General features: G+C 41.8%; 1 protein-coding gene and 1 long non-coding RNA gene across 5 annotated transcripts in view; one reads left to right on the top strand and one right to left on the bottom strand.

The window, feature by feature from the left end:
* POC1A (POC1 centriolar protein A) overlaps positions 1–14,488 on the top strand; it is a 53,725-nt gene that overhangs the window by 1,437 nt on the left and 37,800 nt on the right. For all 3 annotated transcript variants that reach the window (XM_019619997.3, XM_019619998.3, XM_003209961.5), the window contains exons 2-6: positions 805–889; positions 4,613–4,784; positions 11,230–11,409; positions 12,617–12,724; positions 13,768–13,883. In XM_019619997.3, the coding sequence (XP_019475542.1) occupies positions 4,624–4,784; positions 11,230–11,409; positions 12,617–12,724; positions 13,768–13,883 (565 nt within the window). In that variant the 5' untranslated portion in view covers positions 805–889; positions 4,613–4,623. The remainder of the gene's footprint in view (positions 1–804; positions 890–4,612; positions 4,785–11,229; positions 11,410–12,616; positions 12,725–13,767; positions 13,884–14,488) is intronic.
* Positions 244–11,236, bottom strand: LOC146543374 (uncharacterized). Of its 2 annotated transcripts, none has more exons than XR_014886305.1 (2): positions 10,808–11,236; positions 244–10,715 (listed from the first exon to the last, which is right to left on the bottom strand). It is a non-coding gene; the product is annotated as an uncharacterized LOC146543374 (long non-coding RNA). The 2 variants fall into 2 exon arrangements; XR_014886306.1 differs by having other exon boundaries at positions 244–10,712.

Below are 14,488 nucleotides of genomic sequence, written 5' to 3'. Positions count from 1 at the left end.
CTAACGCGCTGCGGGGTCCGGGAGTTCGGCGTCCGGAGACCCGCTGAGGCCCGGTCGGAAGCACTTTGGTGGTGGGCGGGAGTAGCTCTGGTTCCGTGGGGGCCTTAGTGCTGCTGAGGCCGGGCTGCATGACGGGGCAGCGATCTGGTGGCGCTTAGTGTGAGCGTGGTTAGGAGGGGGGGCTGTGTGTGTAGGAGCCGGGCTGGAGGCTGGAGGACTGATTTTGAAGTCTGAAGGACTTTCTTTTTGTGATTTTTTTCTTTTTTTTCCCCCTAGAGATTTGTTTGGTTATTTTTAAATTTTCCCCCAGTTCCGTGCTTTGCCTCTGCCTTTGCAGCACAGCAGCTGTAGAGGTGTGCTGGTTGCCATCTACAGGGGAATGGCAGCGGCCAGACCTTTCTGCTGCAGTTCTTTTTACATCTGGCTGTTTTGGTGGGTGTGCTGAGTTTGTCCCTTCTGTGCAAAGCGTGAGCTCTGTGTACGCCTGGCCTGAGACGGGCAGCTGTTAATGCAAAGCTGTACCTGGTGTTCCAGGCTCAGCTGTGGGTTCCCGGCACCAATAGCAGTGGGAAGTATATTGCCAGAAATGCACAGCTGGTTTGCACAAGTTGGATAAGACCAGGAGAAGTTACCAGCGTGAATAATCTGCTCTTTCAAAAACTTAATGATATACAGGGAGATACATGATGTTCATACCAGTAGCTGACTTTCATGTGGCTTGGTTAGCTTGCTGTGGAAATAAAATGTTTTTATTCTGTGACGATGATTCTTAATCTATCTTGTCTGAACATTATTGTTTTCTAGGATGATCCATCTCTAGAGAGGCATTTCAAAGGCCACAGAGATGCCATCACTAGTGTGGACTTCAGCCTCAATAAGAAACAATTGGGTAAATCGTCATCTCTCTGTATTTTGATGGCCTGCTGGTAAAAAAAAGATTTCTTAAGTTATACAAACTATGGAGGTCCTGAATTCTAAAAGACTTAAGAATTCATTTTTACAGTGAAAAGATTGGTGAGTTTTGGGATGAGTGGTTTATGTACGACTGGAAGAATTGCAGAAGTGCAGCGTGGTTGAGGTTGGAAGGGACCTGTGGAGTTTGTCTGGTCCAGTCTCCTAACTCTTGCTGGGTTCCTGAGAGCACGTTACCCAGGACTGTATACATATGGCTTTTAAACATCTCCAGGGAAAGAGTCCACAGCCTTTCTAGGCAACCTGTTCCAGTGCTGAGTCACCCTCTCTGGGAAGAAATTCTTCCTCATCTTCATTTGCAACTTCCTATCTGCAAACTTTCTGTTTGTTCCCAGTGCCTCTCGTCCTGTTTTTGAACCAGGGTGACGGATTGTGAGCATTCTGTTGGAGCATTGGGAATGTCTGCTGCTGCCTAAAGCTACCTTGCTTTATGGTGCAGTAAATGCAAATTAAAACTGTATTTTTATTTTTATTTCAGCTCTGCATAAGTATTTTTCTTCTTCCATCTTCTGTTTTTCCTGGTTTGGCATTTGCCTGTGGTTACACCAAGGCTTGTGTCACAGCTGCTGTTAGTTAACTTGCTGTGTACTCTTGGAACAGGAACCAGCAGGAGTTTTGACTCTTGATGAAGCTGTGGTTTGGTCTGTGAGAATGTTGCTTTGGTTCACAGTGAAGATCAGGCAGAAATGGTCATTGGAGTCGGTGTGTCTGATGGACTGTTAAACAGAAATAAAGCAGCCTAGCAGGTGTTGTAAATTGTAATAATCCTGTTCTGTGTCTTACAACCTGCAACACTGTAGCTCTGGAAGATACAAGGAAAGGAAAATCAAACCTGTCTGGGACCCATGCTGTCTGTGTTGTTTTCTGCTTTTTCATCCTGCTCCTTGTATCTTTGATTGTGGAGTGATTTCATTGCCTTCTGCATCCCTAATTGCTTGCCTATCCTAAAAACATATCTGGTCAGTGCAAATCTCTGCTCAGCTGGGATGCTCTGAATGCAACTTAACACTGCTTTTGACTGGCCTTTCTGAAGTAGAATGAGAGCCTTTGCCTCCTCCAGCTGGGCCTTGAAAGAAGTACTCTTGATATTTTTAATAAATGTGATTGTGTAAGAAAGGGAATGAGTTCTAAGCATGTTTCTTTTTCAGGCATCATTGGGTCAATCACATATACTTTACTGTTATGAGATCTTAGAGTTTTTTTTTCCCACCTCCTTTCTTTTTCCACACCAAAATCAGCCAACCAACCCTAAAGGACTAGATCTTTCTATTTGATTAGATTGCTTGCCTAGTCCAGTAAGGATGGTACTTACTGCTAACAAATTCCAAATAGCATCCTACCAAAACACTTTAATGACATGTCAGAGCATGATTCATTATTTTCCTTTTTTTTTTTTTTTTTTTTTGTATCAGTCCTGTAAAAACTATGGTATTTACAATAGTTTTTTGGCCAGACAATGTCTTAGTGAAACTATGATGAAAGTTTAAATCCCTTTCTGCTCAGCCACGTACTCAATCTGCTTTTATACAGTTGTCTCCCTTTAAAACCTTAAGATATTGCTTGAATGAGATACAAAAGCAACAGGCAAATGCATAACGTTGTGTTTGTTTGTTTGTGTGTTTCTCCATCAAGAATATATGTAATCATAGAACCATTAAGGCTGGAAAAGACCACTGTGGTCGTGAAGTCCAGCCATGAGCCCATCCCCATCCGCTCACTGACCACGTCCCTCAGTGCCACATCTCCACAGTTCTGCAGCACCTTCAGGGATGGTGACCCCACCGCCTCCCTGGGCAGCCTGTACCAATGCATTACTGCTCTTTCTTGGAAGAGATTCTTACTAATATCCAACCTGAACCTCCCCTAAAGAAGGTCTGCACCTCTGCCAGACTCAGAACTCAGTACACTTCTGCCCCATTGCTTGTGCACCAGCATCTGCTTTGCAAGTGACTCTGTATGAAATAAACATATCCTGAACAGTATCAGAAGAAGATTGTTATTTTTCTGTTTAAGAGACGGTGAAATGACATTTCTAGCTGAAGCTATTTGTTGTTTTGCCATAATGCTAATGAACTGAAATCTTCTTGTAATTATGATACTGCCATATGAGGACCTACTGTCAAACTGATCTTTATTCCTAGAGGAATCTTAAGATCTTGGTGCAGGTATGTCCCATGTAGCTTTTGGGAAGAGAAAGACACCTAGGGCTTCTTGGCAGGCAAAGATGTGCACACTCTACTTGTAGAAAATCTACAAAGTTTTCCATTATTTAGGTGTTAAGGTGCTGTAGGAGGCAATCTTCATTGGCACAGTCTCTGAGACTTGCTGTCTAGTGTTTTTTCTCTTTGCTGAGTTTATGCTATTATATATTTACTCTTTACCAATAACCAGGGGCACTATGTTGCAGACTTCATGTAGCATGGTGGGCTTCAGGGGGCATGAATAGATTTTCACTTTGCTGAGTTGGCAATGAGACCTGAGGAGAGCAAGTCTAGGCTGGAATGGAATTTATCCATGTAAACTGCTTGTCTGGTGTTCTTGTCAGGGACAGTTTTCCCTCCCTACATATGGGGAGAAGCAATGGCTTGTATAAATTTCAGCAGCTTGGAGATGCTTTCATTTGAGATGTGTTTTTGTCAGGTTGGAGCTGGCCTCTCCTTACAGCCAGCAGTGAGCTGTGGAAGAGAAGCAAGGCAAAGAACGGAGCATTTCTTGAAGATGGGGTCAGTTTTATTTGCTGTGTGCACACATCTGAATTCTACCTCCTATTTACAGATCTTTTGCTGATGAAGGAGGTCTTAGAAAAACAGCATCTGACTGGGGGCACGAACATTCTTCTTCTAAGTAAAGTGTTTGTCCCCTGCAGAGTCCCTACAACCTCTTCTTGTCTCTGGAGCATGCATTTCACCCCTTTTTCAGAAGCCCAGGAGTGAAGACAAATTGCAGTTTGTGGTGGTTGCTTTTTTTTCCCTCTTTTTTTTTTTTTTTTTCTTCTAACTATTGAGTATGGAAGCAGACATGAGAATGCTGAGTGGGTATAGGTAGGTAGAGGGACCCATGTCTCCACCCATAGTCCCTTCAGGCTTCTCATGATTGCTATGAAGTCCCACTGACTCCTCTTGTTGCAAAATGAGCACTGCTCTAATTTTATTGCAAGCTCGGATTTTTCCTAAGTCCTGAACTGGGTGTGATCAATGTTTTGCTACAAGAAAAGAGCTCAGTGGCAGGGGGATGAAATATGTATGGGTTGCCTTTAAGTCATAGGTCACAAGGCTTTTCTGCCTAATTGATAGGGTGCTACTTGATATTCAGACTGCTTCTGTTTCCAATGAAAAAGTGATAAGATAAGCTTCCTCCATAGAACTTCTATGCATTTCCTTAGTGTGTGTTTATTTGGCTTTGCAGATTCTGTGGCCTTTTCTTCTGCAGCTCTTGCATTATCCTGGGAGCTGAAATGTCAGTTCAAGCCAATGCAAGGCTATGAATTGCTAATTAAATACACAGTGTGCAATGCATCAGTGAAATGCAAAAGTATGCGTGAAGCTGTTGGAAGCTGTGTTGCCAAGTGGAGAATGAAAAGTAGCTCCATTTTAATTGGAGGAGAACTAACACAAGTTGCCTTTTTTTCTTTTCAACACAGCAAGTGGCTCAATGGATTCAAGCCTGATGATCTGGAGTATGAAACCTCAGATGAGAGCCTATCACCTCGTGGGCCACAAAGATGCAGTGATGTGTGTTCAGTTTTCCCCTTCTGGCCACCTTGTAGCTTCGGGCTCCAGAGACAAAACAGTCTGCTTATGGGTTCCCAGTGTGTAAGTAGCTATTCCCTCTGTGTATCCTTTTGTGTTTAACTCTGGCGTGGGATTTTTACCTCTTGAAAGTAGTTCTCCAGGTCTGGGGCTGAGGAAAGAACAGCTTTATGCAGCAGCTCAGACAGAGAAGAGGCAATTCAGTCTTGAAATGCCACTGGAGATGAAATTGAAGCCCCTTAAAAAGCTTAAAGTCACTAATGTAGCCTCTTTTTCCCTGCTCTTTCCCAGTCTCTTATAGCAAACCAATCCTTTGCTTCTCTGCCAATCGAAAGCAAGATGCTTAAACTCAAGCTGGAGTATAGCAAGATACTTGGAGATAATTATTCTGTGAGCAGGGTGAAGGTTACTAACTTTCAAGCCTACTGTAGTCCATCCAATATTAGATGGTTCCTAATCTTTATTTCTTGATCTAAAACTAGTAACTTTCCTCCATTCATTGTAAATGATGGCATAGTGCTAAAAGATGATTTTTGGATTGTGTATTGACTGCTTTTTGTGAGCTTTCATGTGATTAATTAGAATTTACTTACGTTTTCAGTACCTTACTTGCCTCTTCCAATAAGGATTTCAAATTTTTGAGTAGAGGGCTTAGTTCCTTTGAATGGCAGTCCAACCTGTTGGCTTGCCTGGGTTGTCCTGAGTGAAGAGGAATTGTCTTGAGCTGCATATAAAGTATATAATATAGTTAATGTATAAAAGCTGCAAAACCTCTTAATTTTTTTTTTATTAAAGCGTTAAAAAGCCAAAAACCATAATGCTAGCAGGATATTCAACCTTGTTTTAGTGGAACTAATGCATCAGTCTGGTTCATTGGAAGTGGTTGCTGTTCTTAGTGAGTTCCTAAGGTGTTCAGCAGAGATTTTTGATGAGATTTTACTCTTTCTATGTTCCATCCTTGAAAACAGTTGTTCACAAGTTTATGTACTGCCAAAAAGTCATGACATGAGCAAGGCAGATTGTGAAGCCAGGGACATCTTCCTCTGGTAAGATGTAACTTATAAAAGTCTGCTAAAGAGACATAATCAGATTTCTCTTTCAGATGAATATCTGATGGCAACCCTATACATTCCAATTTAAAATTAGCAGATAATGTATATTATGTCAACTGAAAATGGAGTCACAGATACACAAAAAAATTGATTCTTTCAGCAATCTTGAAACCTGTTCTCAAATTCCTTTATCAAAATGAAAAGCAAGGCTGCATGTTTTTTGCCGTTCACAGGAACGTGTTTAGCCAATGTATCTGTGTTGGAAGTGCTCAGTCACAACCTGAAACAGTGTTTGAGCACCTGGTGGGAAGGCAGGGCCAACCCAGGGGAGCTCAGGTGCAAGCAATGCATCTGAGTAACTAGAAGGGGTGGAGCCAGGATCCATTCCTTCCCAGCCCTCATTTAAGGCTTGTCAGTGGAGGTGAGGGCGTCTCTTGCTGGAGAGCCCTGCCTACCTGAAAGCTTCCAAAGGTAAGCAGCTCTTTTCCTCTATTTTTGTCTTTATGACTGCTGTATTTGGACTCGTTCTCATTTGCTGTAGCAAACTTTTTGTCACCCTGCTATCATCGTCTGTTATCATCATCCCTTTATAGCATTACGGTGTTAAAATACATAATTATTAACTGGAGTCAGCCCTGTGCTGTGCTCACCCTTTGCCCTGGTTTCACCCCAGGCATCATTAATAGCACACCTTAACTCATTTGTCAAGTTCTTGGCAGTCATTGAGAATCTTCATAGCTTCTTTTATTTTACTGTTATGCATTATTTTATATGATATACGAGAACACAAGCAGGAGAGAGCAGAGCTTCTGCTTCAAAACTTAATTTTGCTGCAAGTAAAGCTTTTTGTGGCTGAGATGCAGAAAAGGACTTCCCAGTTTTTCCTCTAGCTTCTTGTGGAGTTGTGTTTTTTTTTTTTTTTTTTTTTTAATGGGCAAATGTATAAAGAGGTGTTTGAGGTCCCTTTGCTTCTGAGCTTATTGACTGATGTTATTAAAGGCTAATAAATTGTTTCTAGAACTCAAGAGTGAAGCAGACCTGAAATCTGTGGCAGTAAAATTAAAAGGGGCTTAAAAAACAAGTAAAACAAATATCCCCCAATTTTAAACCTTCAGGAACCTGCAAAAGCATTTTTAGTTATTTAGGTTTTGTTGAGCTCTGCTGGCTATGAAATACCTACTGAAAGTTTTTTTTGGTGATACGTTAAACCATAAGCAGCCTATGTCATGGAGCTGTTAGGTTTTGAAAGTGTCTTCTTAGAAATCTATCATAATGTTTGCTAGAGTAATATTCTCTCTATCCCCTAAGCTAAGTTAAATTTGTGTCCTCATTTCCAACCACTCACCAATCATCATAGAATCACAGATTCGCCGAGGTTGGAGAAGTCCTCTAAGATCATCCAGTGCAACATCTACTTGTCACCAATATTTCCCACTAAATCATGTCCCTCGCTACAACAGCCAAACACTTGTTGAGTACCCCCAGGTTTGGTGGCTGCCCCCACTCCCTTGGCAGCCTGTTCCAGAGCCCGACCACTCTTTTGGAGAAGAAGCATTTCCTGACGTCCAACCTGAATCTCCCGTGGTGCAACTCAAAGCCATTCCCATTTGTCCCATCACTAGTTACGTGAGAGAAGAGGCTGACCTCCTTTCAGGGAGTCGTAGAGAACAGTAAGGTCCCTCTGTGAGCCTCATTTTAACCTCTTCCCTCTTCATACCTAGTTTAAAGCCCTCTCAGTGAGCACTGCGTGCTCCTGTGCTAGAATCTGTTTTCTCCCTTTGAGACTCAACTGCAGCCATCAGGCTAGGTGCCAAGTAAAACACCTCATGGTCAAAGAAACCTGCCAAATTCCTGCACTTGCACCAGCCTCTCAGCTACCAGAGATGGATTTTCCTGGTCCCTTCCTGCCACTGAAGGGATAGAGGAAAATACAAGCTGTATGCCCACTCTGTCCTCTAACTACCCCAGTCCCCAGAAGTCCTTTTCGATAGTCCTCAGGCTTCTGTCAGCAACTCCATCGCTGCCGGCCTGAACTGTCGATAATGGATAACAAACAGAGGGGTGAACCATACAAGGAAGTTTCCTAGAAATTAGCCTGACCTGGGTGCTAGGGAGGCAGCACACTTCCCTGGAGGTAGGGTATGGCCGACACCACCGCATAGGGCCCTCTGATCCTCTCAGCAGGGAGTCACCTATGGCAATCGTCCTGCTGTCCTTCTCGGTGGAGGCAGTCTTGAGGTGTGGAGTCGACCTTCTCTAGACAGCATCATGGGTGGATCTCCCACTGCATCCTCACTCACCTCTCCCTCAGGTTCCAGAGCCTCAAACTATTATGTTGGAGCACCTGGGGACTGAGGGAGGTTGGGATGAGGGTTGCCTGTGCTGTCAAGCTGGAAAAATAAAAATGAAGGTACTGCCATACTGGAATAATGCACGAGGTGCAGGGAGCAAGTACTGGCTCCAACTGCCGTGCCCAACAGCCCATTTAACATAAAGTCCTCTCATAGAGGAGGTAGCAGATATCAAACTGCCTAGATATTAAAAGGCCAAGAAGCAATTGTGACACTCACCTGAAACTGATGCCTGAACTCTTGTAAAAATTCCTAGAACTCCCTTTGTATTCTGAATGAGTTACATCTCTGAGGCAGATGTGTCATTTTCAGTTGACCAAAGTGTGACCCCTTCTTCTAGTGTAAATCTCAGTGTATCTTTTAACTGCAGAATTATTACTGTGATTTCATAATGATGTAATGACTATACAATAAATACAGTAGAAGTTTAATGCAGTTAAAACTGAATTCATAGTAAAAAAAGAACTAAAATGTGCACATTATAATTTAAATTATAGTTAACTTAGGCTTAGTTAAACTTTCCTGAAATAAGTGATCACAATGGCATGTCAGCCTGTATGTTATTTAGAGACACAAGGTTAATTATGTTTGATTAAAATTTTAAACCTTGCGACTCATCATTCTGGGGTAATAGAAGAGACTAACAGTGTCATTCTGATGTCTCCAGAGCTGTGCTGCTTGCTTATTTATAATACTGGAGAGGAATAATACCATAGAGTAGTTGAGTTAGAAAGGAGCTCTGAAGATAACTGATCTACTGTCTGACCTCTTCGTGACACTTGTAGCTTTTTTAGACATGCATGATGTTGGCGAGCTGTCAGACAACAGGGACTTCCCCATGCTTTTGGTAAACTGTTGAGAGGGTTCCAGCTACAACATCCACTGACTGCCTCAGCCAGTCGAATAAATTCCATCAGAGCTGGTGGGCTTGCATTCAGCTGGTAGCACTGGTCCTGTATGGTTTTGGTATAGATGGAAACAGATGGAAAGTCACTGCTCTGCCTGCCGTGGTCCTCCAACTCAGAGGATTTGGCAGCCCACGCTTTATCACTGGCGTTAAAAACAGAGACACAGAAACTCATTAAAGCCTCTGCCTTTTCCTCATCCTTACTTGTTAGTGACCATCTTCATCAAATTTCAATCCTATGCTTTCCTCTTTCTCTTGCTGTTAACATACATTATAGGGTTGTTGTTTTTTTCTAACATACCCTGGCCAAGGTGAGCTTTGGCTTTTCTTGTGTTCTTCCCTTCCTTGTTCACAGATGTGAACCGCCGCTTTATCATCTCCCTGTGAAGCCTGACTGTGCTTCTGGAGTTGAAATATTTTCTTTTTCTGTGCACGTTCAGGGAGGAGTTACCTGTGCAGCCATGCCAGCCTTCTACCCCGCTTGCTTGACTCGTGGCACAGTGGGATTGTGTGCTCCTGGGCTTCTAGGCACACCTCAGTCTTCTGGAGAGCCAGTTTCCAAGGGACCCTGCTTGCTATTTCCCTCAGTAGCTTCAAGTTTGTACCCTTAAAATCCGGGGTGGCAACTCTTCTATCTTCTCATTTCACCAAAAGTTTTGAATTTCATTTTGTGACCGCAGAGGCTGAGACAGCTACCTACTGCCACGTCTGCAATAAGGCCTTCTCTGTTCTGAGACAACAGACCTCGGAGGGCTTTCCTAGTTGTCTATCTCAGCACTTGTCAGAGGACATTACCTTCAGTATGCTTCAGGAATTTCCTACATGTGTTTGCTGTGGCAGTGCAGTGGTTCCAGCTGATGGGAGATGTCAGCTTCCCAGACAGAAGGATGGTTTGCACAAGCTCGTTAAGTTTCTAGGAAGCTGACATATAAATAAAAAGAGTAGGGGTGTAATGGCAGAACTGAACTTTAGTGATGCCGTCTTAGAAATTCAGGGATGATCTCTGTGATCTAAACTATATCTGTGGCTGTTGTGTCAGAAAAATGCTAGTGTGACAGGCAAATTATTGGCATATCAGTTGTGAAATATCTTGGTGTGTGGCAGCTTTAATATCTGTTTACTTAGGGTTCTTTGTTAGCTTGTTTTCTTTAGACACAACTGAAACAAGAGGTGTTGAGGTTGAGTCAGATTTGTGACTTGTTTGCTTGCTACTTGTTTTGTCAAATTGTTAAAGGGGAGGGAGAAGCCATAGCTTGGTCTGTTTGTTGGTCGGGACTTTGTTTCTGAAGAATCTGGAGCCTTGTAGTTGCTTTTGGGAAGGACATGTTACTAACTGAATGCTACCCTGGCGTGTGGATTTTTCCTTGTTTTTGGGGGGGAGGGAAGGCATGTTAATGAATTTTACAATTTTGTTTCTCTGCTATGAAATTCTGCCAGATCTGGGAATGTTCTCTGGTTTTGTACAAAAAGAAAACTTCACCAAGAAGAAATCTTTACTGTTCTTTGCCTTCTGACAATTAAGGATTAAATAAAACTTGGAAGCTTTGACCTTTCTGAAGAGGGTGGGGGTATTGCTGGGAAGCATATAGTATGATTTCTGCTTTTTAGTTTCAGTAGTGCCAGGGAGCTCAGCATATGGCAACAGAATCCAGCTTTCCAGAAGACTCGGTAGAATGCTGGGCTGCTAAGGAGAATGGGAGTAAAGCAATGAAAAGGACAACGAAGGCATGCATTTGTGATAGTAAAGAACACATTGTGCAAACATGAGACTCTTACCTACTGAACGTCAGGTTGTTGCCTTCTTGGCTTGACCTGGACGGGCTGTAGAGACACCTCTGTTTTCATCTGCATTGCAGTGAAGGAGCTGGTTAGCAGTAGAGAATCCCAGCCACTCCTCTTGTGTTGATGGTTTTGTAAATGTTTTTAAATAGTTGCACAAATCAACAGCAGCATTTTTGCCCCTTTCTGGGGCAGTATTGTAGTAGAACAACTTGATTTAGCTTTGTGTTCTGTACAATTTGTGAAGCGTGAACTTGTTTGGCTTTGGCCAAAGTTTTCTCTCTAGTGTCAAACATAAATTTCCATGGAAATAATGGTTAATAGCACTTCATAGACATACAGAAGCTTCATTACAGTACCTGAAAATATGTCCTTGCTGTGCTGCTCTGAGTTCTGAAATGTTCTTTCCTTCTATTTAGCAAAGGAGAATCTACTGTGTTCAAGGCTCACACAGCAACTGTAAGAAGTGTTCATTTCTCCAGCGATGGCCAGTCCTTAGTTACAGCTTCTGATGACAAAACAATCAAAGTGTGGACAGTTCACAGGCAGAAGTTTTTGTTCTCACTCAGTCAACACATAAATTGGGTTCGTTGTGCCAGGTGAGTACAGCGCTCTGTTGGTGGTTTATCCTTCAAAATAGAAGCTGAGCATTGTGGTCTCATGATTCAGATGTGTCCAGTGACTGAAATGTGTTGTTAACCTGCAGAAAGAGGCCTCAGATAGCAGTTGTGTACCCATTTTATATTTCTTTAGTGATCTTTTCTGCTTAGTCCTGTCTTTCACTTTGTATCTGTCATGAGTTCTGTATCTTGAATTTACCAACAGAGGTAAATGAAGGATTATAATATAATTGCTTTTACATCTTGGTTGCCTTCAGTCTTGTCATGCATCTATTCAAAAAGGTTCATCAGTGCCTCATCATTAGCACTTGGTTAAGGAGAATACTTACATAACAGTAATCTACAAGCGTTTTGGTGTGTCATGTTATTCATTTTACACCTGCAGAAAGTTCAGCTAATGATCTTTGCTTTTTCTGTGATAACAAGCAGGTGCACAGAATGCTGAAAGGGCTGCTGTTATGAAGTCATCATTTCCTTGTTACTGCCTCAAAAAGTCAGCTTTCAGTGATCTATCATAGTTCTGAGGAATTTTTATGTGTATATATATTTAGGATAAAGCTGCAGGTTTATATAAACATGATAATTTCATTGGATACTTTCATGGTGGCAGTGACCTGTAGTACTATAGATGTCCACAGAAGAGTATGTGGGATGTGTTTTCTGCCATGCACGATGTTCTTCACTTAGACTCAAGTCCTGAACCTGTATTATATTTGCCTCTGAAGCTGTGTGTAGATCTCTCTTACATTAAGCTCCCATCTAAAAATTTCACAGACATTCATTTGATGCACTAGAATGATGAAGCTTCTCCTCTAAGAGCCGTTATCCTGGAAGTAATTACACTGCTGTGAATAGTTGTGGCAAAAGTAGGAATTGTTTTGAATCACGATAGAGAAACAACTGGAGATACATTTGAAACAAGTAGGACAGGGGACCTTAAGACAGACTGAAGACTTGCTTAGAGATGATATAATGCACTTCTGGCATTAGGGACAGTTTGAGGGCTTACAGGTTGCTTTCTTTCCCTCAACCTCTGACAGTTGGATTTTCAGACTAACTAATGTCAGTGTGGCTTCCTGAAGGATGAGTGAGTTTACAGACTGACTTAGAGAGCTAGCCAAATCCAGTTGATCCTGGACACCTTTAATTTTGGTACACTTCTTAATTGCCATAACTCTTCTCCTAGATTCTCTCCTGATGGACGATTAATAGCATCAGCCAGTGATGATAAAACTGTCAAACTGTGGGATAAAACTAGCAGAGAATGTATACATTCCTTCTGTGAGCATGGGGGGTAAGTACCTGCCAGGGTGTAAGGACTGGCCTTGTTGTGATTGTTGAAGTGGGGATGTGGTGGATGTTCATCTGTTTTTGTTACTGCAGTTGGAGGTTCCTCCCCTGGAAATAATTTCCACCTCTTAGGAAAACGTTAGTAACTATTACAGAAGGCAGCCATCAGAATGAAATGCAAAAAGAGCATCCACAATTGCTCTGATCTTGTCCTAAGTTGAAGTGAACTAAAAGCAAAAATGTTTTGGATGCTTTGTTGCATCCTCAGAGTGACAAAGAGTTACTCAGAAAAGTTTTTTTTTTTTTTTTTTTTTTTTCAGTTGTCAGATGAGGAAATTTTGTTTCATACAAGCTGTTGAGCTGCATCAAAAGTTAATTTGTCAAGACATACAAAATGAGTCCCTGGAGTACTGAGACGGGCCTGTTCCCAGCTTCTCAAGTGGTCACTAATTTTACCCAATTTCGTGCAAGATGTTCTTCACTAAAGATTAAGTTTTTTATTGCAGTTTTGTGTTTAAAAAAAAAATACAAGAAAAATGATTGCATACAAGTCCAAAAAAGAAGTTGGTCTCTACTCCACTGTCTTGTGAGTAGCAGCATGGGATTTGAGGCAGAAATTCAATTCATTTCTATCTTTAAAATTATTTAAGACTAATAATGGAAAGATACAAAATCTGTGTTCATTTTTGTATACACTGATCTAGAAATACTGCTAAATTAGTAAAGGGCACATATTATGTAGACATTTACACTTCAAAATGTTCTATGGTCAGATCCATCACATTTCAGGAGGCTCTTAACACCTACAACTCCTAACACAGCAGTAATGGAGAGCTTTGGAGGCAGTTATTTTGAGCTATGAGCCTGCAATCTGCTTGAGTTTATGAGCTTGGTCCTAAAAGAAATTTCCCAGTGTGAATTTTCAATTTATTTCCTCTTTTCCACAATGTTCACTGTATCGTGATGTAGTTTTCCTTCCTGAAAAGCCAACTTTTTGATCTCAACCAAAGCTGAATATAAACAGTTGGATTTAACTGCAATTTGCAGGTTTGCAAATCACGTGGAGTTTCATGCCAGTGGTACATGCATTGCTGCAGCTGGTACAGATAACACTGTGAAGGTGTGGGATGTTAGGATGAACAGACTCCTCCAACATTATCAAGGCAAGTTAAGATCTTTCAAAAACCTGACCTGTCCATGTTTTGGTATGGATTGTCAAAGTTCCAGGAATGTCTGTCCTGCTGTTTTTGCAGGAGGGCCCTGGCTTAGGCCCACAAGGGGAAGCCTTTCCTCACCAGCCTCCTGCTTTGCTTTGTTCTAGTTAGAGATTAATTCTTGGCTATTGATAAGAAATGCTTTTGTTCTGGTTTCTCTTTGTTCACCATGGAGAGGGGGAAAAAAAACCACAACACTGGAACTGTCCCATGTTGCAGGTGTGCTTTGGTGATACCTGCGGTGCCACTTAGCTTCTGTTTACTTCAGGAAATGATGTGCAGTAAAAAAGATGTGGCATTTGTCACCAAATTAAAAAAAAACAACAAAAACAGTAGCTTAAGTTCGTTTATCCTTGGAGTAGCCAGTTTTATATTTAGGAGGCTGTATTTAATTTTTTTTCACCCTTACTTTCAAAACTACCTATTCTTGTCAGATGGATTAGTGCTGTTATTTGGTAGAACTGTGTACTGATAGCAGACCTTTCCCATCCCTGCAAGCTTCTTTGAGCTTATTTTACTGTTTTGTGCATATTAGTTGAGCCTAAGTTGGCTGC

Source organism: Meleagris gallopavo, chromosome 14 (assembly GCF_905368555.1).
Source record: "Meleagris gallopavo chromosome 14, MGAL_WU_HG_1.1, whole genome shotgun sequence".
Taxonomy (NCBI): Eukaryota; Metazoa; Chordata; class Aves; order Galliformes; family Phasianidae; genus Meleagris; species Meleagris gallopavo.
Note: the sequence above shows the minus strand (reverse complement) of the source record. Positions and strands in the feature narration are given on the sequence as shown.